Raw genomic sequence first — 23,905 nt, forward strand, 5'->3', positions numbered from 1 at the left:
CCCCCTCCGCCCCCTCCGCCCCCTCCGCCCCCTCCGCCCCCTCCGCCCCCTCCGCCCCCTCCGCCCCCTCCGCCCGCTTCCCTCCCTCCTTTCGAGCCCTGAGCTTAGCAGCACCAGACCTGGCAGAAAGAAAAAAATGCCCTACTAGTTAGAGCCAATGGAAAGAGACCGCAACAGTGACTGTTGACGCTCTGAGAGCTAGCCCATCCCTGCAATACTGAGTGGGTTTGAACCGCAAGCAGGTCATCATTACACAACCAGCATCAGCTGGTTATTCAAAAATAGCAGCCTGGGCTCCTCCGCACACCGGAGCCAGCAAAGCTTCCAGCCCTTAGCAGCTCCGGCAACACACGTCGACATTTCCATACTCCTGTGTACAAAATAATTTTGTAAAGCCTTACCAAATACTTACTCAATTTTCACATCCACAAAGGTGGTCAGCGTCGTCCAATGCCCCTGATTCCCCTGGATTTAGCTGTTTTACATAAAATCCTCAGTTACTTAGGCAAAAGACCCAGAAATCGGAACATCTTGACCACACCTACCTGCTTCTCACACGCAGGGCATTTTACTCGCCCACACTGAGGAGCCTCTTGGAGCGTCTCCCTCTCAGCGTCCCAGGAAGTGCGTTCCCAGCGAGGTACACCAGAGGCTTCTGGGAGCAGAGTCAGGTTCTCCCGTAGCCCTAAACGGCAATGCCCTGGATGTCCGGGACTACAATTCCCAGAATCCACTGGGCCTCTAATCGTAGGCAACATCCTGCGACCACCACCTACCTTTCCCTTTCTCCCCCTCCGCCTCCCTGGATTCCTTTTGCACCTTAGGTTCCGTCTAGATTGGGTTATCGGTTAAAGAAAAAAAACACACACACACACACACAAAACGGCAAAATGAAACAAAACTAAAAGTAGTTTTGAGTTGCCCGTAAAGGTAATTTGCCCTTAAGAAGGTTAGCAAAAATTCTTAAATCTGGATTTTTTTTTTTTTCCTCAAAAGTGTTTACCTAGGCACAAAATCGAAAACAGCTCAGAGTCTAGAACCAAACAGGCCAGATTTGTATGGGGCTTTGCTGTGTATTGACTGGGTGGCCCAGGCAAGTTACCTCTCTATATCTGGAGATTATCTGTAAAAATGGGGATAATTAGATCACCTACATCATACTGTTGTCTTAAAAATCAAGGGACATAATATAGCTAAAGTATAGAACATATAGCTAGCTATTCAATATTTGAACTAACTTTACTCTCCCACACAATTTCTACTGTCCTGCCTCTTTCTTGTCCTGCATTAGTGAATGAATATCTGAATTAAAAGAATTCTGAAGTCCTAAATAGCAACGATCCGATCTTTTAAAAAATAAAGGATGCTGAAGTGTTGTGATGCCTACCACTTAAAGATGATCTCACACACACACACACACACACACACACACACCACACACACAAATGGATATGAAGTGTGCAAATGTGTACAACTGTTGCATTCATGAAGAATACATATGTGGGCCTTTCTTGTACTATTCCTTCACATTCTCTGTATCTTTGAAGTTTTTCAAAATAAAAAGGAAAAAAAGTATCTGAAAAAAAATCCAGATTTAAGAATTTTTGCTAATCTTCTAATGAGCTAGTCACCTTCACTGGGGCACCCATCCCAAGTAAGTATAACCTTGGGCAAGTAAGGTAACCCCTGTGTAACGGTATATCTACAACAGAAAATTGTGATGAGGGTTAAATGAATTACTATAGAGACAGTTACAACAGTGTCTAACATACGGTAAGGACTATATGTTTGCTATTAGCATTTTCCATTTTGTGTTGCTCTAGTAACAGGCTATTTGTCAGGAATTTTTTTTTTAAGTGAGGGTGGAGAAGCTACTATCAGTTCACTGCTACCCCCTTCTTATGTGTGATACTGCTTTAGAGGATGGATAAGGTTATCTAAGGCCAGAAGCTATGCGATCCCAAAGCCAAACTGGGAAATGTAATAATAAGGAAGAAAGATAGCACTGGGTAGTGAAAAGATTTCTGGGCTCCACGCCAGCTCTGGCAATAGCAGATGGAAAATGGCAATGTGACAAAGGATAATCACTTATTTCCTCTGAACTTCAGTTCTCTCATCTATAAAGCTGAATTGAATCAAATAACTATGTACAAAATCATTTTATAACTTATTTCCCAATCATTGATGAATACTGCCTGATTAGAGGACTTTAGCTGGGAAGTACATGCAATTGATTACAATAATTTTAAAAATCAGAGCACAAAAAGGAAGGAAAAACAACCTTATTCCTAGACTTACTGTTCAAGCTGGGGTCTAAAATGCCTGCCTCTGGAATAGCAAAGATAGAACAGAAAACTTAAAAACCCTGTTGGAGTTCAGTAGTTAGATAATTGGAATATAATTTTTGAAAGTACTTTAGATAAGAATTAAGATCTGCAATGAACAATCCTGGCTTTCCTGTTTTTCTCATTAGAGATTCTTCAAGGAGAAAAGTCAACTCTTAAATTCACTGCAATATACCATTCACCAATGAAATTCTACAGAGATTCCCATTTGGTCACTGTGTTAGTTTTCTACTGCTGCTGTGACAAAGTATCACAAACTCAAAGGTGTAAAACACAATAAATCTATTATCTTACAATTCTGGAGGTCAAAAGTCTGACACAGGTCTCACCGGGCTAAAATCAGGATGTCAGCAGGGCTTTCTTTCTTTCTTTACTGTTTAATAGATGTACCTAGTGTTTCAAAGTAGAAATGATCATATAATACATTCATATAATATGTAAAGATCTAATCAGTGTACTTGGGATATTTATTACTTTAAATATTTGTGTTTTCTTTATGCTAAAACCATTTGAATTCTCTTCTATTTTGATATATACAACACATAACTGTAAACTACAGTCACCGTACTAACATTAGTTCTCAGTTCGTCTATCAAACCATGTATTTGTTCCTATCAACTTCTTTTCAAATCCCTACTCCACCGTACACTTCCTGATCTCTGATGACCACCAGCCTAATCTCTATTTTCAGGAGATTCAATTCTTTATGTCCCACATAAGGGGATTCCCCTGACTGGTGCCCTTATTGTTAAGTGCTCTCCTCACCTTCACCTCACCTCCAGTTTCTTAATGAAGTAGACCTTCATTTTCATAACTTAAAAGGATATGGATCATTCCATAGATGTCTGTCTTCTAGCACTGCCTCTCACATTTCCTGTACATATAGGTCTCCAGCTTCAATCTAGGAATAAATTATATTACTGAGTTGTAAATCTATGCTAAGCATATAAAACAATGACAGGGAAAAATTTATTTTAAATTACATGTTCAATCCAGTTAGTGTATTTCAAAGGTGCAATACTTTTCTTCATTTTTTAGTGAAAGAAGGTAGGAATTAATTTTCCCCCAAATCAGGAAATAAAAAACAAATGTCTTTGAAAGTCATAGTCACATATATAAAAAGGAGGGACAAGACAAGTTCCACGCACTTTCACGAGTGTCATAAAATACTGGATCTATTCAAGGGTAGACAGAAAAGGCAACTTTCAAAAAGTAGTACATTATCAAATGAAGGATTTACTATACTCCTTCCTAAGGGCACCAGAATGAGAAGATGTTTTCTAAATGAAATCTAAAAAGTGGAATGTGGAACTAATCTGTCCTCCTCTACTTAAGGGTTGTACATTGGTTAATTAAAATAAACAAGACTAAAAATCAAACGCTACCCATACTCCCCCTCCCCCCCAAAAAAAGGGGAAAAATCCCACTAAAATATCCCAGATTACTCTCCAGAGTATAACCAGGGAGCAGTTTTAACAATTCAGATTAGTCTGTTACAAAGTCAACACAGCATGCCTTGCTTTTAAACAAAAAAATTAAATTAAAAACAAATTTTGGAACGATAAAAACTAATACTGGTCACTTTTCTGACAATACACAATTACTCAAAATTAACTAGTATTGGGAGAGGGAAGGTGGGGATATCTACGGGCCTTGTCTCACATGAGTACATGTACACATGTTGCAGGGCATTTCTCATTGCAAAAATGAATTTTGATTTTTAATCTCTAGTTTGATAAACACTGCTTTTGGTATGATGCCAATACCAGCTGCGCAGAAAAGGCTCTCGAAAGATGTTCATAGCAGCACACACTTGCAGCTCTTTTTCAGTTCTGGAGGCTCTAGAGCAGCCAATATTGCTTCATAAAATACATTCTTTTGGCCTAATTTTCAGTTTCATTCCAATGTTTCTTCATTAATTTTCTGTCTGGATGATGTGTTCATTACAGAGTGGGACGTTTCACTCCTCTACTATTATTGTATTCTTGTCCATCTCTCCCTTTAGATCTGTTAATGTTTGCTTCATATATTTCGGACCTCCAGTGTTGGGTGCATAGATATTTGTAATGTTATATCCTTTTGCTGAATTGGCTTCTTTATCATTATATAGTGACCTTCTATGTCTCTCTTCAGTCTTTGATTTGTAGTCAATTTTATCTGATTCAAGTATATCTACTCCTGTTCTTTTTTGGTTTCCAGCTGCATGTAATATCTTTTTCCACCCCGTCACTTTCACCAAGCGTGTCCTTACAGGTGAAGTGGTAGGATATAGTTGGGCTTTGTTTCATATCTATTCAGCTACTCCATGCCTTTTCATCGGAAAATTCAATCTATTTGCATTCAGAGTAATTACTGGTAAGAACTGCCATTTTGTTGCTTGTTTTCTGGTTATTTTATAACTCCTTTCTTTCTTCCTGTCTTCTATTATGATTAAATGATTTTCTCTCATAGTATTTTAATTAGTGCTTTTCATTTTTAATGAATCTATTATGGGTTTTTGTGATTACCATGAGGCTTACAAAAAATATTAAAGAGAGACAACTTAGATCACAAAAAAGTAAAAAAAAAAAAAAAAAAAAAAGAAAGGAAAGAAAAAGGATTTTATTTCTCCTTCACTTATGAAATCCCAAGGGGTGAAGTTGAGGCAGCAATTAATAGCCTACCAACCAATAAAAGCCCAGGTCCAGATGAGTTCACAACCAAATCTACCAGACACACAAAGAGGAACTGGTACCACTCCTTCTGAAACTATTCCAAATAATCTAAAAAGAGGGAATCCTTCCCAAATCATTCTATGAGACCAACATCATCCCGATACCAAAACCCAGCGGAGACTCAACAAAAAAAAACAAAACTTTAGGCCAATATCCATGATGAACACAGATGCAAAAATCTTCAATAAAATACTGGCAAACTGATTGCAACAGCACATCAAAAACCTCATCCACCACGATCAAGTAGGCTTCATCCTGGGGATGCAAGGCTGGCCCAACCTATGAAAGTCTATAAATGTAATTCACCACATAAACAGAACCAAAGACAAAAACCAAATGATTATCTCAATAAATGCAGAGAAGGACTTCAACAAAATTCAACAGCGCTTTATGCTAAAAACTCTCAACAAACTAGGTATTGATGAAACTTATCTCAAAATAATAAAAGGTATTTATGAGAAATCCACAGCCAATATCATACTGAATGGGCAAAAACTGGAAGCATTCCCTCTGAAATCTGGCACTAGACAAGGATGCCTTCTCTCACCACTCCTATTCAATATAGTATTGGAAGTTCTAGCCAGAGCAATCAGGCAAGAAAAAGAAATAAAGCATATTCAATTAGGAAAGGAGGAAGTCAAATTGTCTCTAGCTGCAGACGACATTATTATATATTTAGAAGACTCCATCGTCTTAGCCCAAAATCTCCTGAAACTGATAAGTAACTTCAGCAAAATCTCAGGATACAAAATCAATGTGCAAAAATCACAAGCATTCCTATACACCAATAACAGACTTAAAGAGAGCCAAATCAAGAATGAACTGCCATTCACAATTGCCACAAAGAGAATAAAATACCTAGGAATACAACTAACAAAGGATGTAAAGGACCTCTTCAAGGAGAGCTACAAATCGTTGCTCAATGAAGTAAGAGAGGACACAAACAGACGGAAAAACATTCCATGCTCATGGTTAGGATGAATCAATATTGTGAAAATGGCCATACTGCCCAAAGTAATTTATAGATTCAATACTATCCCCATGAAGCTACCTATGACCCTCTTCACAGAACTGGAAAAAAACCATCTTAAACTTCATATGGAACCAAGTGAGCCTGCATAGCCAAGACAATTCTAAGCAAAAAGAACAAAGCTGGAGGCATCACACTACCTGATTTCAAACTATACTACAAGGCTACAGTAATCAAAACAGCATTGTACTGGTACCAGTACCAAAACAGAGATGTAGACCAATGGAACAGAACAGAGGCCTTGGAAGCAATGTCACACATCTACAACCATCTGATCTTTGACAAACCAGACAAAATCAAGCAATGGGGAAAGCATTCCCTGTTTAATAAAAGGTGTTGGGGAAACTGGCTAGCCATGTGCTGAAAGCAGAAACTGGACCCCTTCCTGACACCTTTCACTAAAATTAACTTCAGATGGATTAAAGACTTAAACATAAGACCTAACACCATAAAAACCTTGGAAGAAAACCTAAGTAAAACCATTCAGGACATAGGCATAGGGAAGGACTTCATGATTAAAACACCAAAAGCATTGGCAACAAAAGCGAAAATAGACAAATGGGATCTAATTCAACTCCAGAGCTTCTGTACAGCAAAAGAAACAATCATCAGCGTGAACCAGCAACCAACAGAATGGGAAAAAATTTTTGCAATCTACCTATCTGACAAAGGGCTGATATCTAGAACCTACGAAGAACTAAAACAGATTTACAAAAAAAACACAACAGACCCATTCAAATGTGGGCAAAGGATATGAACAGACACTTTACAAAAGACATATATGAGGCCAACAAACATAAGAAAAATGCTCATCATCACTGGTCATTAGAGGAATGCAAATCAAAACCACATTGAGATACCACCTCACACCAGTTAGAATGGCGATCATTAAAAAATCTGGAGACAACAGATGCTGGAGAGAATGTGGAGAAATAGGAACACTTTTACGCTGTTGGTGGGAGTGTAAATTAGTTCAGTCATTGTGGAAGACAGTGTGGTAATTCCTCAAGGACCCAGAAATAGAAATTCCATTTGAGCCAGCAATCCCATTACTGGGAATATACCCAAAGGACTATAAATTGTTCTGTTATAAAGACACATGCACATGCATGTTCACTGTGGCACTGTTTACAATAGCACAGACATGGAACCAACCCAAATGCCCATCAATAATAGACTGGATAAAGAAAATGTGGCACATATACACCATGGAATACTATGCAGCCATAAAACGGTGAGTTTGTGTCCTTTGTAGGGACATGAATAAATCTGGAAACCATCATTCTCAGCAAACTGACACAAGAACAGAAAATCAAACACTGCATATTCTCACTCATAGGCGTGTGTTGAACAATGAGAACATATGGACCCAGGGAGGCCCCAAATCACCAGAAGCTAGGCGGGAGGCATGAAACGGATTCTCTCTTATTGTACTCAGATGCAATCAGCCCTGCCAACACCTTGGAGTTCCAGGCTCAAGAACTGTGAGGTAATAGATACCTGTTGTTTAAGCCACCCGGTGTGTCATACTTTGTTACAGCAGCCCTAGTGAATAAAGGAAGGGAAGAAGATTCTGAGTAAATTAAACAGTGAGATGTCACTTTACAAACTGTTAGAAATTTGTAATGCACCATCAAATTTGATAGCACATTTGCTTCTAATATTCTTGAATAAAGCTACTTAGTGAAGATGGGGAAGGAAGAAGAGAGAGGATTTACAAAAGATTGGCCAATAAATAGGATAACTAAAGGCTTTTGCCTGTAACTACAATATTAAGGTGTTTTAAATCTTTGTCTCTTACCATGCCTACCACTCCCTCCTACCATCACCACTTTTTTTTTTTTTTTTTTGCAGTTTTAAATAACTTCGTAAACTGAACTTTCATGTCGAGTTTCTGATGAGGTATTACAAATTTGGATTTACTATTTACTATTTACTATAGTCCTCCATTCCCCCCATCCTCAGTTCCAGTTACTTACACTCAACTGTGGTCCAAAAATATTAAATGGAAAAGTTTAGAAATACACACTATTCTAAGTAACATGAGGAAATCTCATTCCATCTTGCCAGATGAATCATCTCTTCATCCAGTGTATCCATACTGTATATGCTACCCTCCCATTCGCCATGGATAGATATCATCTGCTCCTGACATCATGATCCAGGATCACACAAAACAAAAGATTTTCCTGATGTGTTGTCAGGTCAGCAGTAGCCTAACACTAGGTATGTCACAATGCCTATGTAATTTGCCTCACATGATCTTATCATGTAGGCATTTTATCTCACATAATCAGGAGTACAGTATAGTAAGATATTTCAAGAGGGAGACCACATTAACATAGCTTTTATTACAATATATTGCTATAATTGGTCCAATTTAATATTTTTAATCTCTTACTGTGCCTAATTTAAAAATTAAACTTTGTCATAGGTGTGGTATAGAAAAAACATATATAGTGTTTGGTACTATCCAAGGTTTTAGGTATTCCTTCACCCCATCCTCAGTTTCAGTTACTTATAGTCAACTGAGGTCCAAAAATATAAATGGAAAAGTTCAGCAATACACACTATACTAACATAAGGAAATCATGGGGGAGTTTTCTGGTTCATGTTTTCATAGGAAGGAAGGTCATGTGTGCTCATTTTATTGTTCTTACAATTTCTCTTGACCCCAGAGTGGTACTGCTTCCTGGAAAGATTTGTTTTTGAAACAGAGGTTCAATTTTTATCTAGTCCTGTTATTTCCCCAATTATAATTCACTTGACTAGGGGCTTTTACTTACTTTGTCATTTAATCATGTTTCAAATCCATCCAGTCATAAGCTTTTACTCAATGTCTGCCCTTGATTTAAAAGATTCTCAATCTCCCTCGATTTGTAGCACACAAAACTGAAGGTATATTTTAGCTTATAATCATGTCTTTTGTCTTAAGAAAATTACACCGCAGTCTTCTTAAAGCCTTTTATATAGAAATAATACCAATAACAATGTTTGATAACCAATTTAAAAAATGAAAGTACTGATCAGAAGATATTGGCAATTTCAGAAAAATATTATGGGCCATGAACAAAGGAAGCTTTTGTCCTTTGCTTTCAACTTTCAATGCACTCAAATTTTGCTTTCAAATTTCAATTAATTTACAAAATAAATAGGAAAAGACTATCTTGCCATATATTGCTCGCAAATTAGTTACAACATAAGCTACATGTCCTGTTCTTCAAATTCCAAGTATTTCAAAGGACATGACTTGAATAACAGCTATGCTTCACATAGCTTGGTATCTTATCTGGACATCCCAAAGAATTTCTATTACAAGCACATTAATAATATATACAAAAGTGACTACTTTCTTTGATATCTTCCAGGTACCCAACAACTATTAAGAACATTTTTTTAAAATTCTAACAAATTGCCTAAAATTTGTGGTTGATGATGGTCAAAAATGGTAGGTGAAATTGCCCCTGGCTTTTTCATGCTTACAACAGCCAACTGAGACAATAACCACACCTGATACTTCAGAGATATCCACAGAGACATACAACTTCCCAGCATCCATATTTTTCTTTCTTCCCTCTCTCCCTTTCTCATTTCTACTACTTTTTTTTTTTTTTTTTTTTTCTTTTTCTTCAGCTGGCTACTGACATCCACTCAGAACTAAAGCTATTTCCCTAATACTTTTCCCTACTTGCCAACCTCCAATTAGAAAACAGAAAACTGGCTGGGCATGAATGGCTCATGCCTATAATCCCAACACTTTTGGAGGCTAAAGTGGGAGGATTGCATGAGGCCAGGAGTTCAAAACCACTCTGGGCAACATAATGAGACCGTCTCTACAAAATAATCTTAAAAAATTAGCCGGGTATAGAGGCATACACCTATAGTCCCAGCTACCTGGAAGAATGAAGCAAGAGGATAACTTGAGCCCAGGAGGTTGAGGATACAGACAGCTATAATCACACCACTGTACTCCAGAGAGAGACCCTGTCTCTAAGAAGAATAAATAATAAAACTAAACAAATAAAATAGATGTGAAATATCTCTTTAAGAAAAAAAGATATTTTTCACCACTTAACTTTGCAATTAAAATTATGTATGTTATCTGCCAACATTTTTTGTCCACTGTTTATCTCAGTAATTCCTGAGTTATAAACTTTGATAAGGCATAGACTTTTTTTTTTTTATAAATGTCTTTTAAAAAATTACCAAATGCTTTCGGCTCCCAAGAGTTCAAAAAACAACTCATGTATTCACCACCCAACTTAAAAAAATGACATGGCTAGCAGACAATACAGTGTAGTGTTTAAATAAGTTAACATATGTGATACTCAGTACAGTACCCAGCATATGGTAACATTACCACTTTAGATATGATTACTAACACAGACCATGTACTCAAACAAGATTTTTGGATTTGTTTCACTTTCTATTCTTTAAAAAGAGACAGATTTAAACCAAATTTGAGATACTGTTAAGGATTTAAAGACAGGCATTAAATTCAATTCACTATTTGGTCTTTAAACAAAATGTTGCCATATTTTTGCAATAAAATATATTTTATGTAGGTTTACAAGTTATGTTATTCCTAATTTTCATTTTTAAGCTACAGTTTTAAAGTGTACTTATGCTGTTGCTTTGGAACATTATTTTTAATATACCTTTAATACACTGCAAATTTCTAGATGCGATTTGTGAAAGTGGGTTTTCAATCTAAATTTTGCAAACACTGTGAAATTGCTTGGAAAATATTTTAAGTGTTTATGTACATTTTTTGGCAAGAAAAGTCTGTAGCTTTCATTAACTACTGGAAGGAATCTCTAACCTCCATTTTTGAGAAGCAAATAACACTGAGATGAAAGAAAATACATAACTTTACAAGAAAACTAATTGGATAAAAACTGAAATATCCTTGACCTAATTTTTCCCATTATAAAAGACTTTTTTCCTGATTATGTAACTAATACATGTTTATCATTTTTAAAAAAGTTCATCTTGCTATGACATACAATAATATGAATATATATCACAAAAAGCGCAATATAATAGGTATTCTGGAATTTTTCAGTACACAGATCCAACTTCATAGTACAATATACCTAATATTATATAAACTTGCATTTCATGATGGTAAATAAATCTGATATAGAAAGCTCTGCAGAGCTACTGGGACTGTAAGAATTTGCTATACATTGAATTTAATACTCTGGTTATTCAGTAATATAATAAGCATTTAAAAAAGCATATATTTTGAAAATTACATTTTAAAAGGTAAAAATGAAAAGTCTTGCTTAAGGACAAAATAAAATGCATCTGAGATAATGTTAAAAGACTTCAAAACAAGTCTTTATGTTCTCAAATTTTTTAAAAGATAAAAAAGGAATCTAATTTTCTCGGTCAGAATAAAAATCAAAGGTCAAAAAAAGGTACATAGAGTACACTTGCAGTAACCAGAAAATACTAATTAATTGAACATTTTAGTGACTCATGTAATAAAATGCTTTGGTTAGTCATGAGTGGCACCCTGGGCATTACTGACAGAGCAAATAATCCTGAACACACATCTACTACCCTTTGCCGCAGCACAAAATAAGATCATGGTGCCAGTATTTCCGACATTCACCTGATGAAATTGTCCTTACACTGCTACTTGTTTACATTTATAAAATAACAGAACTTAAAAAAAAATAGCACTGAAGTTACAAATGTAAAACATACCCAATACAAAGCCTGGTCACTGTGATCAGCACAAATTCCAAATGCTTTTCCTCATTCTTATTCTTTTGTTGTGAATAAATGAGTCTATTCCAATCCCCTGCAGTTTCTGTTATCAAATGTGAGATATACAAGGACAATAGGTCCCGTCTGTTCTCTTCAACATGGGTACATACAGCAACCTGCACAGTGTTTGCTACAAGAGTGACACTCAATAAATTCATAAGCAATGAAGAAAAAAGAAATACAAAAAAAGCGTTTGGGGACTGGAATGGGAGGTAGGAGAAACAGACAACAAAACAAATATAAGTAAAATAATACTGGAAAAAACGTCATCCACGTTATCAAATCAGAAAAAAATTTAAGCTGAGAACAATACATAAACTATGAACAGTCTATCTGCTGGTTTCTGTTATAACTTTATTATCATTAAACATGCATTCAAATTTAGGGTTTTAAGGTCTCCACAAAAGAGAACTATTATATATTTAGTGCAGCCAGATACAAGACAGGCTCAAAAACAAACAAAACTGAATTGCTCATTCTAATAATAATCTAGAGAATGCTTCTATATAAATTTTAAAAATGATCTCAATAGGGACATCCTAAGGAATATCAGAGAATATTACAGGTGGACTGGCCATAAACTTGTAAAACGTACTTTTTAGCTCTTACTTTGTTTTTCTTTTTTTTGAGATGGAGTCTACTTCTGTTACCCAGGCGGGAGTGCAGTGGCGCAATCTCACACTCACTATATCCTCTGCCTCCTGCATTCAAGCAATTCTCCTGTCTCAGCCTCCAGAGTAGCTGGGACTACAACAGGCATGCACCACAACACCCAGCCAATTTTTTATATTTTTAGTAGAGACGGGGTTTCACCATGCTGGCCAAGGTGGTCTTGAACTGCTGATCTCAAGTGATCTGCCCTCCTTGGCCTCCCAAAGTGCTGGGATTACAGGCATGAGCCTCCATGCCTGGCCATTAGTTACTTTTTTTACTGTTGACATACTTAACTACCAAACAACAACTTTAAAAGGTACGGTTCTTGAACAAAAACACATATATCAGAAGGTAATAATACTAAAAAAAGATCTGTGAAAAAGCTTTCAAAATAAAAAAAAGTTAAATTTTAAAAAATGGCAGAAAAAATATGGATTTATGTGTAACATGTTTTGAAATATCTATACATTGTGGAATGGTGCAATATAGCTATTAACACATGCATTACCTTATATGCTTTTATGGAAAAACCACTGGTCAAGAGATCGAGACCATCCTGGTCAACATGGTGAAACCCCGTCTCTACTAAAAATACAAAAATTAGCCGGGCATGGTGGCACACGCCTGTAGTCCCAGCTACTTGGGAGGCTGAGGCAGAATTGCTTGAACCCAGGAGGTGGAGGTTGTGGTGAGCCGAGATCGCGCCATTGCACTCCAGCCTGGGTAACAAGAGCGAAAGTCAGTGTCAAAAAAAAAAAATTTTTACTCAGAAATACACCGTTGTTAATTATAGTCACCAAGCTGTACAATAGATCTCTTAAAATCAGTTACCTTGTCTAACTGAAATTTTGTATACTTTGACCAACATCTCCTCAAGCTTCCACTCCCCAACCAGCCCTTGATAACCACCATTCTATTCTCTGCTTCTATAAGTTCAACTTTTTAAGATTCCACATGTAAGTGAGATTATGCAGTATTTGTCTTTCTAAGCCTGGCATATTTCACTGAACATGTCCTCCAGGTTCATTCATGTCACAGACAAAAGGATTTCCTTGTTTTTAAGCATTAAATAGCATTCCATCAATATCATTTTTAATATATTTAAATTATATTCACTTTAGAGCCAGTAACAGCATGCTTTCATGACGGTAGCTCACTTGAAGATACTTTATCAGAAATCCACAAATTAAGCAACTGTTTCTTATGATATGCATCATTTTCCTGGTTGGCCTGTTCATCCAATGACTTTCTTATACAGTTCTTTAATTCTTCAATTCCTTCTCCAGTAACTGCAGATACGGGGATGATATGTTGGAACTCTACAGTCCTCTCTGGAATCATGTTTTTTCCAAATAAATGCAGAAAATCTAAAAGAAAGAACACAAAGCTAAGCTGATTTCCATTGTTTTTGAAAGTAAGTTAAAACTGTGTTAATGGTTTGATTTGTGAAGCAGGGAGCCAAAAACTTAGCATTTTTTCATGTCTTTTTGTCCCTTTTCTCTCTAATAAACTCTCAGAGCCTTTAGATTTTACTATTGATTATGGTAAGGTTCTTGGCACATAATATGCTTGTTAGATGAATATATTTTAAACCAAACTAAGTATTAGTAGAAGAGGAATCACAAAAATGACTTAAGGAAGTAATAAATTTTGTTTGAGGAGGGTTAAATAAGGCAAGGAAGCATTGATTCTCTGAAAGATACTTTCTGTAAAAATATTAACATCATTTATAATTTGAGACATTCTACCTGGCCTCAGTATGCTAGAGACCTTTAACTTCCCAAAAGTATAGGTTTATCATCAATGATCCTAGGATCCATACTAAAACTGAAGAGGGATAATAGAGCATTCAAGGGAAGATAATTTCAGATGAGTCCAATCTGTCAACCCACAAGGGCTAACAACTGTTATATAATTTTTACCTCTTTCCTGTCACCGTGGCATACCGATTGGCTGGAAAGATGGCAGCCAATTGGATGGGTTAACTGATATGAACTAGGTAATAACACTAAAAAAAAAAGATCCGTGAAGAAGCTTTCAAAATAAAAAATTTAAATATAATTTTAAAAAATGACATTAATGGCTTTATCATGTGTAACATGTTTTGGAATATCTGTACATTGTTGAATGGCTCAATATAGCTTTTTAACATGTGCGTTACCTTACAGTCTGGACTGAAACAGATTGGAAAAGACAACATGGAGCTTGCTTTCTGAGATTCAAAGCCCTCAACAAAGTCCAGAGAGGCTAACTCAGGATTATCACTAAAGGGCCTATATTTTATTTCATGATAGGTCAGAATAGCTACAGACTCCTGAGTCACCCTCATTTTTGGTACTTCCTCTGAAAATTCCCTTCTCTGCAAGATCAACTAGCAAACAGAATTAATGACCTATAAAGCATATGATAGTAGGAATAAAGACTATTTAGTATCAGGGAATATTTATATCCCATGAGTAATTTGTGAACTCAAGGAAAGCTCCAACATGTAAACTACACAAGGGAAAGGTTTTTGAGAGGAAAGGACCTCTGGTGCTGTTTGATAGTACACCATAATATACTGTCCCTCAATTGTTACCAAGAATAAAAACAGAGACACAGTATTACTGAAAAACATGTTATCCACCTATCATATGCCCTACTCTTCCTCATTTGTGCATAAGGTTCTCTACTAAACTGAATGAAATCATCATTGCCATAGGATAGAAGGTGTTCTGCAAATGTCAATATTCAAAACTATGGAGAATCCCTTTAAGTTACTTTACACATAGTCCAAGAGGTAAATTTCAGAAAAATAAATCATTTTGGAGTCATAGCTTCTATTTTTCTATGTCACACATACACAGGAAAAATGTTCTTTTCAGACGACTCATCCTCTTCAGAAACCTACAGAGTTAGTTTTGCAAAGAAACATACTTCTTTAGAACTTGTTACTTCTGTTTATAATTTTATGATGTACAGTACTAGGGGAATGAAGAGCTTGTGAAGTATGTTAATGAAAGTGAAAGACTTCACAGGTAGCTGCTGACTTTTTCCTTCTTTTATTCAAATCCCACATATGCTTTATGGGGCCAATTTAAGTTTTACTTCTTCATAAAGCCTGATCTTTTTAGTTGAAATTTGTCTTTTTTTTCTTTTGTCTCCTTTAATTTACTGTCCATATCAAACATTCTGGAATTTGATAATTATTATGTTACAATGTTATTTACATGTTATGTATATTTTTTTCTTCAAATGTGACTTTTAAGAGAAGAAACTGTCAGTTTTCTTTTCCACTGATGATAACAGCATTCTCTGTACATTGTAATTATTCATTAAATTAGAATTAACTGAAAAAACAGGTTTACCTTTAGGATTCTGGAGCTGGTTCATCAATTCATGGAGCTTATCTTGAGCATCTGGCAAGTCCATTTTATTAACTGCCAAAAGTGCAGGTTTTGTCTGAAGCTCCTCTTTGTACAATTCCAACTCCTTTAAATCAAAAGAGAAAACCCAGTAATTTTATTACTGGTTTCTCTATAAACTTATTTGGTAATTAATGATCTGGGTGATCTAAAGCCCATTCACATCACTGAAATGCAACAAATCCCTACAACAGAAAACTATAGGAAGAATTTCAGAAAATGATTCTGGTTAGGTCACGTATTAGTATGTTTTAGCTTAAATGACATCCTAGAGACAGTTGTAATTTTGCATCTAGAGTCAAATATGGGTATCTGGACTTCACATACATAAAATTCAGAAGTCAATAATGATCACTTAATGTTGTACCTGTAGTATTCTTGGAAAAAGTAAATATACCTAGGAGCACATCTTTGTCACCTTGTATTAGACAACTGTTTCTTAGAAATGACATGAAAAGCACAAGTAAAAGAACAGATAAATGGTGGAAGACTGCTGAAGGCCACAAGGAGTTTGAGACTACAATGAGCTACAATCATGCCTGCACTCTAGCCTACATGACAGTGAGACTCTGTTCGTGTTAAAGACAAATAAATTCATAAGACTGTAATCTCAGCACTTTAAGAGGCTGAGGTAGGAGGATCACTTGAGTCCAGGAGTTCAAGACAAGCTTCAACAACAGAGCAAGACCCCATTTCTACCAAAAAATTTTAATTTAAGGAAAGGAGGCTGGGTGTGGTGGCTCACGCCTGTAATCCCAACACTTTGGGAGGCAAAGACGGGTGGATCACGAGGTCAAGAGATTGAGACCATCCTGGCCAACATGGTAAAACCCCATCTCTACTAAAAATACAAAAATTAGCTAGGTGTGGTGGTGTTGCGCCTGTAGTCCCAGCTACTCGGGAGGCTGAGGCAGGAGAATTGCTTGAACCCGGGAGGCAGAGGTTGCAGTGAGCCGAGATCACGTCACTGCACTCCAGCCTGGCGCCTGGCAACAGAGGAAGACTCTGTCTCAAAAAAAAATAAAATAAAATAAAATAAAAGAAAGGAATGAAACAAATGGAATTTCATCAAAATTAAAAATTTGGGGTTGTTTTCTTGCTATTGAGTTGTTCTGACTCCTTATGTTTTGGATAGCAATCCCATTTCTAGGTATATATCCAAACAAAATAAAACCAGTATTTCAGAGATATCTGCACTCCCATTTTTACTGAAGCATTATTCATAACAGTCACAACATGGAATCAAACTAAATGTCCATCAATGGATGAATAATGAAAATGTGATACACACACACACAAACACACACACACACATACACACACACAACTGAATACCATTCAGTCTTAAAAAAAGAAAATCTTGTCACAACAACATGGATCAACCTGGAGAACACTATATTAAGTGAAATAAGCCAGGCACAGAAATACAAATACTGCATAATCCCACTTATATGTGGAATCTTAAAAGGTTGAATTCATAGAAGCAAGGAAAATTGTGGTTGCTAAGTGCTTGCAGAAGGAAGGATGGAGTGGTGTTGGTCAAAGGGAACAAAGATTCAGTTAAATAGGATGAACAAGTTCTGGAGATCTACTGTACAGTATGGTGACTATAGTTAATGTATTATTATTTGAAAATTGCTGTAACAGTAAATCTTAAATGTTCTCAACACAAAAGAAATAATGTGTAAGATGACAGATCGTATTAGCTTGATTTAATCATTTTAAAATGTATACATATATCCAAACATCACTTGTGCACTTTAAGTACACACAATTTTTATATCAATTACACTTTAATAAAACTGGAAAATTAAATAAATAAAAGTTTTGTGCCACAAAGAACACACAAAAAATACACTGAAAAAGTGAAAAGACAAGTCACAGAAGGGGAGAAAATATTTTCAAATCATGTATCTTAGAAGGGACTTATATCTGGTGGCTCACGCCTGTAATCCCAGCACTTTGGAAGGCTGAGGCAGGCGAATCACCTGAGGTCAGGAGTTCAAGACCAGCCTGGCCAAGATGGTGAAACCTCATCTTTACTAAAAATATAAAAATTAGCCTGGCATGGTGGCACGTGCTTGTAATCTCAGCAACTTGGGAGGCTGAGGCTGAAGATTCACTTGAATCCAGGAGGTGAAGGTTGCAGTGAGCCGAGATCTTGCCACTGCACTACAGCCCAGATGACAGAGTGAGACTCCAGCCCAGATGACAGAGTGAGACTCCGTCTCAAAAACAGAAAAAAAAGAAGGGACTTATTTCCTAAAATGTAAAAAATGCTTACAACTCAATAATTAAAAAGCAAATAATGCAAATAGTAATGCATACAGAATCTGAACAGACTTTCCTCCAAAGATACAGAAATGGCCTAAAAAGCACATAAAAAGATGTTTAGCATAATTAATCATAAGAGAAATGCAAATAAGAACTATAAAAAAATACCACTGCGCTCCTACAAGGGTGAGTAAAGTAAAAACGACAGACTATAATAAGTGTGACATTCATGTGAAAAAATTGGAACCCTCATACATTGATAGTGGGACTGTAAAATGGCAAAATGGTGCTACCAATTTGGAATAGTTTTGCAGTTCCTCAAAATGTTAAAGAATTACTATCTGATCTAGCAATTCCACTCCTAAGTATATATCCAAGAGAAATGAAATCATGTCTATATAAAAACCTGTATACAAATGTTCACAGCAGTATTACTCATTATAGATGAAAAGTAGTAAATTAAATAGGATCTATAAATTCCTGGAGGTAAGTAACACCATGTTGTCTTAGAGAGAAATCACATGGCTGAAATGTAGCATCTAGGGGAGAGGGTTAGGGAGGAGGACTGCTAGGTAGGGGCCCAGTTTGCCGATTTCATAAATCATGCTCAGGTTAGATTTTAACCTAACAGCTATGGGGGTCCATCAAAGCATTTTAGGCAGGGAACATCACCTCGGTTTTTTTTTTACAAAGATCACTCTAGCTGCCATATAAAAAATGGACTGGAAAGAAGCAAGACAGGAAACAGGGGACAGGACCAGATTCAATATTCCAGTGAGAAGGGTTGATGACTCTAACAGTGTAAATGAAGACAAGTAGATGGATTTCAGAGAGATTTAGGATAAGAAACTGACAAGGCTTATGCAGGTGGTGAGAAGAATCAGTACATCACAGCTTACACATTCACTAAGTTATGGGGATGGCTGAAAGTTTTTTAAAAAGTTTACTTTTTACCTGATGCTCCAGACACAAGAAAGAAGAAAAAATAAAGTTTACTTTTATCAATATTAAGTGACTAACGGGACATCCAATCAAAGAAGATGTCCAATGGGCATCTGGTCTAAAGAACAACGAAGGCGTGGTGTGGTGGCCTACATCTGTAATCCCAGCACTTTGGGAAGCCGAGGCGGGTGGATTATCTGAGGTCAGGAGTTTGAGACCAGCCTGGCCAAACTCAAACACTTTGGTCTACATATTAGACCAAATATAGAACATAGTAAAACAGAAAACCTACTTTTGTAAGCAGTATTATGGTTTCAAAAGCAGTTCTGTATTCAGTGCGATAAGAAAGCTGAAATCCAGAAATATCAACCTAAAAAGAGATGGAGACAATCTTTAACATAAGAAAAATAGCTATACATTTCTATGTTTTAAAATGTTTTACTCTCTCAAGCTAAAAACAATTTCTCTATACTCTACTTGTTATTTAGCAATTCAAAATAACAGAAATAAATGTTAATTATAATTCTGATAAAATTACAGTCATTAATAAAAAACTCGAATAGATAAGACAATTTGTACCAATAGAAACAATCTCATATATAACTCTAGCACCACCAATGAAGTATGAAAGAGATGCTATAATACTATATAATATGGTAGTATGTTGGAAATCTTAAGGAAATACATCTTGACAAGTATGGCCAAACTTACATATGATATAGTAAACAATGTCACTTCCATTGCCATATCATAAAAGACTTAGTGGAGTAACATATGCTACCACTTTCTTATTTATAAAAAAATTCTAAGAAAAATTAAATTCATTGATTTTCATATTTATTTGAATATCACATTGGTATGCATATGACTTACAACAAAAAGTAGTTGTCTAGTTCTTTCTATATGCTTGAGGAATTTGTGGCCCATTCCTTTGTTCATATGTGCTCCTTCTATTAAACCTGGAAGATCAGCTACTGATATCTAATACAAAGTTAAACGGTTGATGAAAAAGGAAAATATATGAAAACCACAAGTTTAATTACATCCAAAAATTTTCAAGACATTTCAAATATGAACACTTCCTAACTTATGATTACCACTACATCTTTGAAAAGCCAATATACTATTATAGCAAAATTAATCTACAATATTCAGAATTAAAATCTTCTGTTATCAGATATTAGTCCCATATTTACTCTGAATAATCTAGGAATTTTACAGATTAGTTTAACATTTGTTTATTTATTATTATTATTTTAGAGATAAGATCTGTCATCCAGGCTAGAGTGCAGTGGTGTGACTATAGCTCACTGCAGACTCGAACTCCTGGGCTCAAGCCATGCTTCTACCTCAGTCTCCCAAGTAGCTGAGACTACAGGCACACACATCATGCCCAGCTAAAACACTTTTTTGTAGAGACAGGGTCTCACTACGTTGCACAGACTGGTCTCAAACTCCTATCCTCAAGTGATCCTCTCACCTCCCAAAGTGCTGGGATTACAGGTGTGGTCCACCACACTAGTCCTTAGTTTAAAATTTATTTATAATTTCCTAAATGGTATTGTCCAAGATGAACTTTTCATAGAATTTCAATCTTTACACTCTGAATTCATAAAAGTTTACAAGGATATTAATTACAAAGACATTTACTAGGTATAGCTCGGTATTTTAAATTCCATTTGTAATTATTTATTTGGCACCATTGTTCCTTCTCTGTTCGTATTATACCAGCAGGATTGTCAACCATTCTTACAAAGTATTAGGTTGGTGCAAAAGTACCTGTGGTTTTGGTCATTACTTTGAATAGGCTTTACTACATTAATAGTGGTGTGATTCTCCTCACCTGTTCTTTGCAGTGCCATGTTTGCTAATGCTTCACATTTTTGTAGGTAATTATCATTTTTACTTAAGCAAAGCTCATGGCATTACATGAGGAGCAGAGTTCTATCATCTAGAAGTTCAATCACCTGAGCACGCTTTCTTGCCATCATCTCATTTTGTGCCAGTATTCAAGTTAAATCAGTCAGGTGAAACTGCACTCGACAAACCCAAGTTGTAGTTGTGGCTCTCCTACTTTTGGCCATTACTTTTAATGATCAAAACTGCAGTAACTTTTGCACCAACCTAATAAAAGAATACAGTGTTCCTATACTCCTCTTAGAGGGAATAATCATTATTAAGCATCATTCTACACTTGTGCTTTTCAAACCTTACTGTGCTTCATAATCATGTAGGGAGCTCTTAGAAACTACAAATGTCCAGGCCCTACCCCCAAGAGATTTAGTCTCAAATCTCTGGGGCCCAAGTATCATTTATCATTGCTGTTCTTAAGCCACCCAGGTAATTGTGAAGTGCAACAAAGAATGAGAGGCAGTACCCTACATCCCCTGCCCAGTGTAGATAAAGAATTCGGGGTCTTAAAGGAAGCTGACAAAGCAGCATGCACAACAGAAGTCTCATGTCCTGAAATTTCCTCTACTAATTTCCCTTAAAAATTAGATATAAACAGTGTTCTCTTTTCCTCTAAGTATTGTTCTCTATATTCATATTATTCTATATTTAATAATTTTACTTACATTTAACATTATATAATTGCTTTTATCTTTTACTGTCATATCACTGTAACTGAATGTAATTTTTTAATGTTTTTTAAATTATGTCAGAAAACTATATGAACCTATACTGATGCATCGTTAGCACCCAAAGTCTATACTTTATATTAGGTTTCATTCTTGGTGCTGTACATTCTATGGATTTTAACAAATGTATACTGTGTCTACCATTATAGCAACAGAATAGTGTACTATATAGTTTCACATTTTATAGTGTGCCCTAGAAATTCTATGCACTCTGCCTATTCATCTCTCCTCCCCCCCAACCCTGGCAATCATTGATTTTTTTTTTTTTTTTGACTGTCTCCACAGCTTTGCCTTATCCAGAATGTCACATAGTTGGAATCATACGGTATCACACAGCCTTTTCAGAATGGCTTCTCCCACTTAGAAATGGGCATTTAAGATTCCATTAAGTCTTTCTGAGGCCTCTTTAGAGCTGAATAATAACCCACTGTCTAAATATATACCACAGTTTATTTACCCATTCATCTACTGAAAGATATCTTGGTTGTTTCCAAGGTTTGGTAATTACAAATAAAGCTGCTATAAGCATCCATGTGGAGCCTTCTGTGTATGCACAAGTTTTCAATTTACTTGGGTAAATGCTAAGGAGCACAACTGCTAGATTGTACATATTTTAAATATTGTTACTTTCCTTTTACAGTTTTTATTGTAAGTATAATAAAAGAAGATCCACAGTTGTTACTTATGAAGGAAAAATGAATTTTAACAGCTGGTTGAGACCAAAATTCCACTAAAATTTTTCTTTTTTTTCAAAAAAAGAAAGTTGGAATAAAATCATTACCATGAACTTTAGAGAGCATTTTTAAAAAACAAAGATAAATAATCCAATACAGTAGTAAAAGAAAGACTTGCAATAAGAAGAAACCAAGACTAAGGAGATAAAGAAGAAGGCATAATGTTGTAGGGATAAATGGGACATAAACTTTGGAAGAACAAGAAAGTCAAAGTAAGTACCAAAACCAAGTACCCTGACTTCTAATGAAGTGTTTTACTTTAAAAATACTTACCTGTTTGAAATCATTGTACATAATCTTTCCAAGTTCAGGCTTTAATGTTGTAACTAAAAGAAACACAGCAATAAATTAAGGATAGAATTTATTTTAAGGCTGGTACTCTCAAAAGTGTCTTGACATTATGCATAGAATAAACAATATTTCAATTCCGATTTTGTTCTAATTAGCTAAAATGGAAACTATGACTATCTTTGCTATTTAGCATGTACTTGGAGGACCAAGTGTTGTGGCTCATGTCTGTAATCCCAATGCTTTGGGAGGCCAAGGCAGGAGGATCATTTGAAGCTAGGAGTTCAAGGCAAGCCTGGGCAACATAGTGAGACTCTGTCTCTACAAAAAATTTAAAATGGGCAGGCATGGCAGTGCACACCTGTAGTCCTAGCTATTCTGGAGGCTGATGTGGGAGGATCGCTTGAGCCTAGAAGTTCAAGGTTGCTGTGAGGTATGATCATGCCATTGTACTCCAGCCTGAGAGACAGAGCTAGACCCTGTCTCTAAAATAAATAAGTAATTAGTATTTGGAAAAGGACAAATACTGATTTTTACAATCTCTATAGGCCTAATGTAATTACTGAACCTCAATGTTCCTCTATTGCACTTTAAGGAGTGTAAAAGATGTTTAGGGGAGTCAGCAATCAGGTTTCTATCACTGGACTGTGGGTGAAATTTTTCTAGTTCCTTCTCATTCAGTTATTCTTAAGCCTCATCAACCCTACATTAGTCTCTTACCTATGACTTTTTGCTTTTCGTCTCAAGTCCTACATATTATAACAAATACTGGCCTTGTGATTTATCACAATTAGTCCAAACTTAATTCTACTTAGTCACAGTCTAATTTTAGAATGGCCTGATTTTATTTTCCAAGTTAATGTCATTCTGTATCCTTTTAATGATGGCAGAGATCTTACTATACTTACTACTTTTAACCAAAGCTTCTTTTATATCTCATCTAGCTACCACAAGGGCCTACTGACTGGTTTTCTCAGAGCCTTTCATGACCCACACCAATCCATTTTCTATATTATAGGCAGAGATCTCTGTGCGGAGCAAGCCTAAGCATTTTATCCCTTGCTTAAATGCTTCCAATTGCTCTTAAGATATTACAATCAAAT

At 36.0% G+C, this 23,905-nt stretch overlaps 2 protein-coding genes across 9 annotated transcripts in view; both read right to left on the reverse strand.

Annotated features, from left to right (window-relative positions):
- The window catches only part of CLDN12 (claudin 12), a 25,040-nt gene extending 23,626 nt beyond the window's left edge, over positions 1 to 1,414 (reverse strand). The window contains exon 1 of one of the 4 annotated variants that reach the window (XR_004261246.1): positions 546 to 1,414. The gene's annotated coding sequence lies outside the window, so the exon portion shown is untranslated. The other 3 variants (XR_004261247.1, XM_032253098.1, XM_032253099.1) reach the window with 3 other exon arrangements.
- Positions 1,415 to 2,701: 1,287 nt separating this feature from the next.
- Positions 2,702 to 23,905, reverse strand: part of GTPBP10 (GTP binding protein 10) — a 36,684-nt gene continuing 15,480 nt past the window's right edge. For 3 of the 5 annotated variants that reach the window (XM_032253092.1, XM_032253093.1, XM_032253094.1), the window contains exons 6-12: positions 22,788 to 22,840; positions 20,015 to 20,122; positions 19,434 to 19,511; positions 15,869 to 15,992; positions 13,679 to 13,888; positions 11,805 to 11,997; positions 2,702 to 3,246 (exon numbers count right to left, since the gene is read on the reverse strand). In XM_032253092.1, coding sequence (XP_032108983.1) covers positions 3,198 to 3,246; positions 11,805 to 11,997; positions 13,679 to 13,888; positions 15,869 to 15,992; positions 19,434 to 19,511; positions 20,015 to 20,122; positions 22,788 to 22,840 — 815 coding nt within the window. In that variant the 3' untranslated portion in view covers positions 2,702 to 3,197. Of the gene's footprint in view, positions 3,247 to 11,804; positions 11,998 to 13,576; positions 13,889 to 15,868; positions 15,993 to 19,433; positions 19,512 to 20,014; positions 20,123 to 22,787; positions 22,841 to 23,905 lie in introns of those variants that run through there. The other 2 variants (XM_032253096.1, XM_032253097.1) reach the window with 2 other exon arrangements.

The sequence above is a fragment of the Sapajus apella genome, unplaced genomic scaffold (genome assembly GCF_009761245.1).
Source record: "Sapajus apella isolate SASKATOON/1434 unplaced genomic scaffold, GSC_monkey_1.0 scaffold81, whole genome shotgun sequence".
Classification (NCBI taxonomy): domain Eukaryota; kingdom Metazoa; phylum Chordata; class Mammalia; order Primates; family Cebidae; genus Sapajus; species Sapajus apella.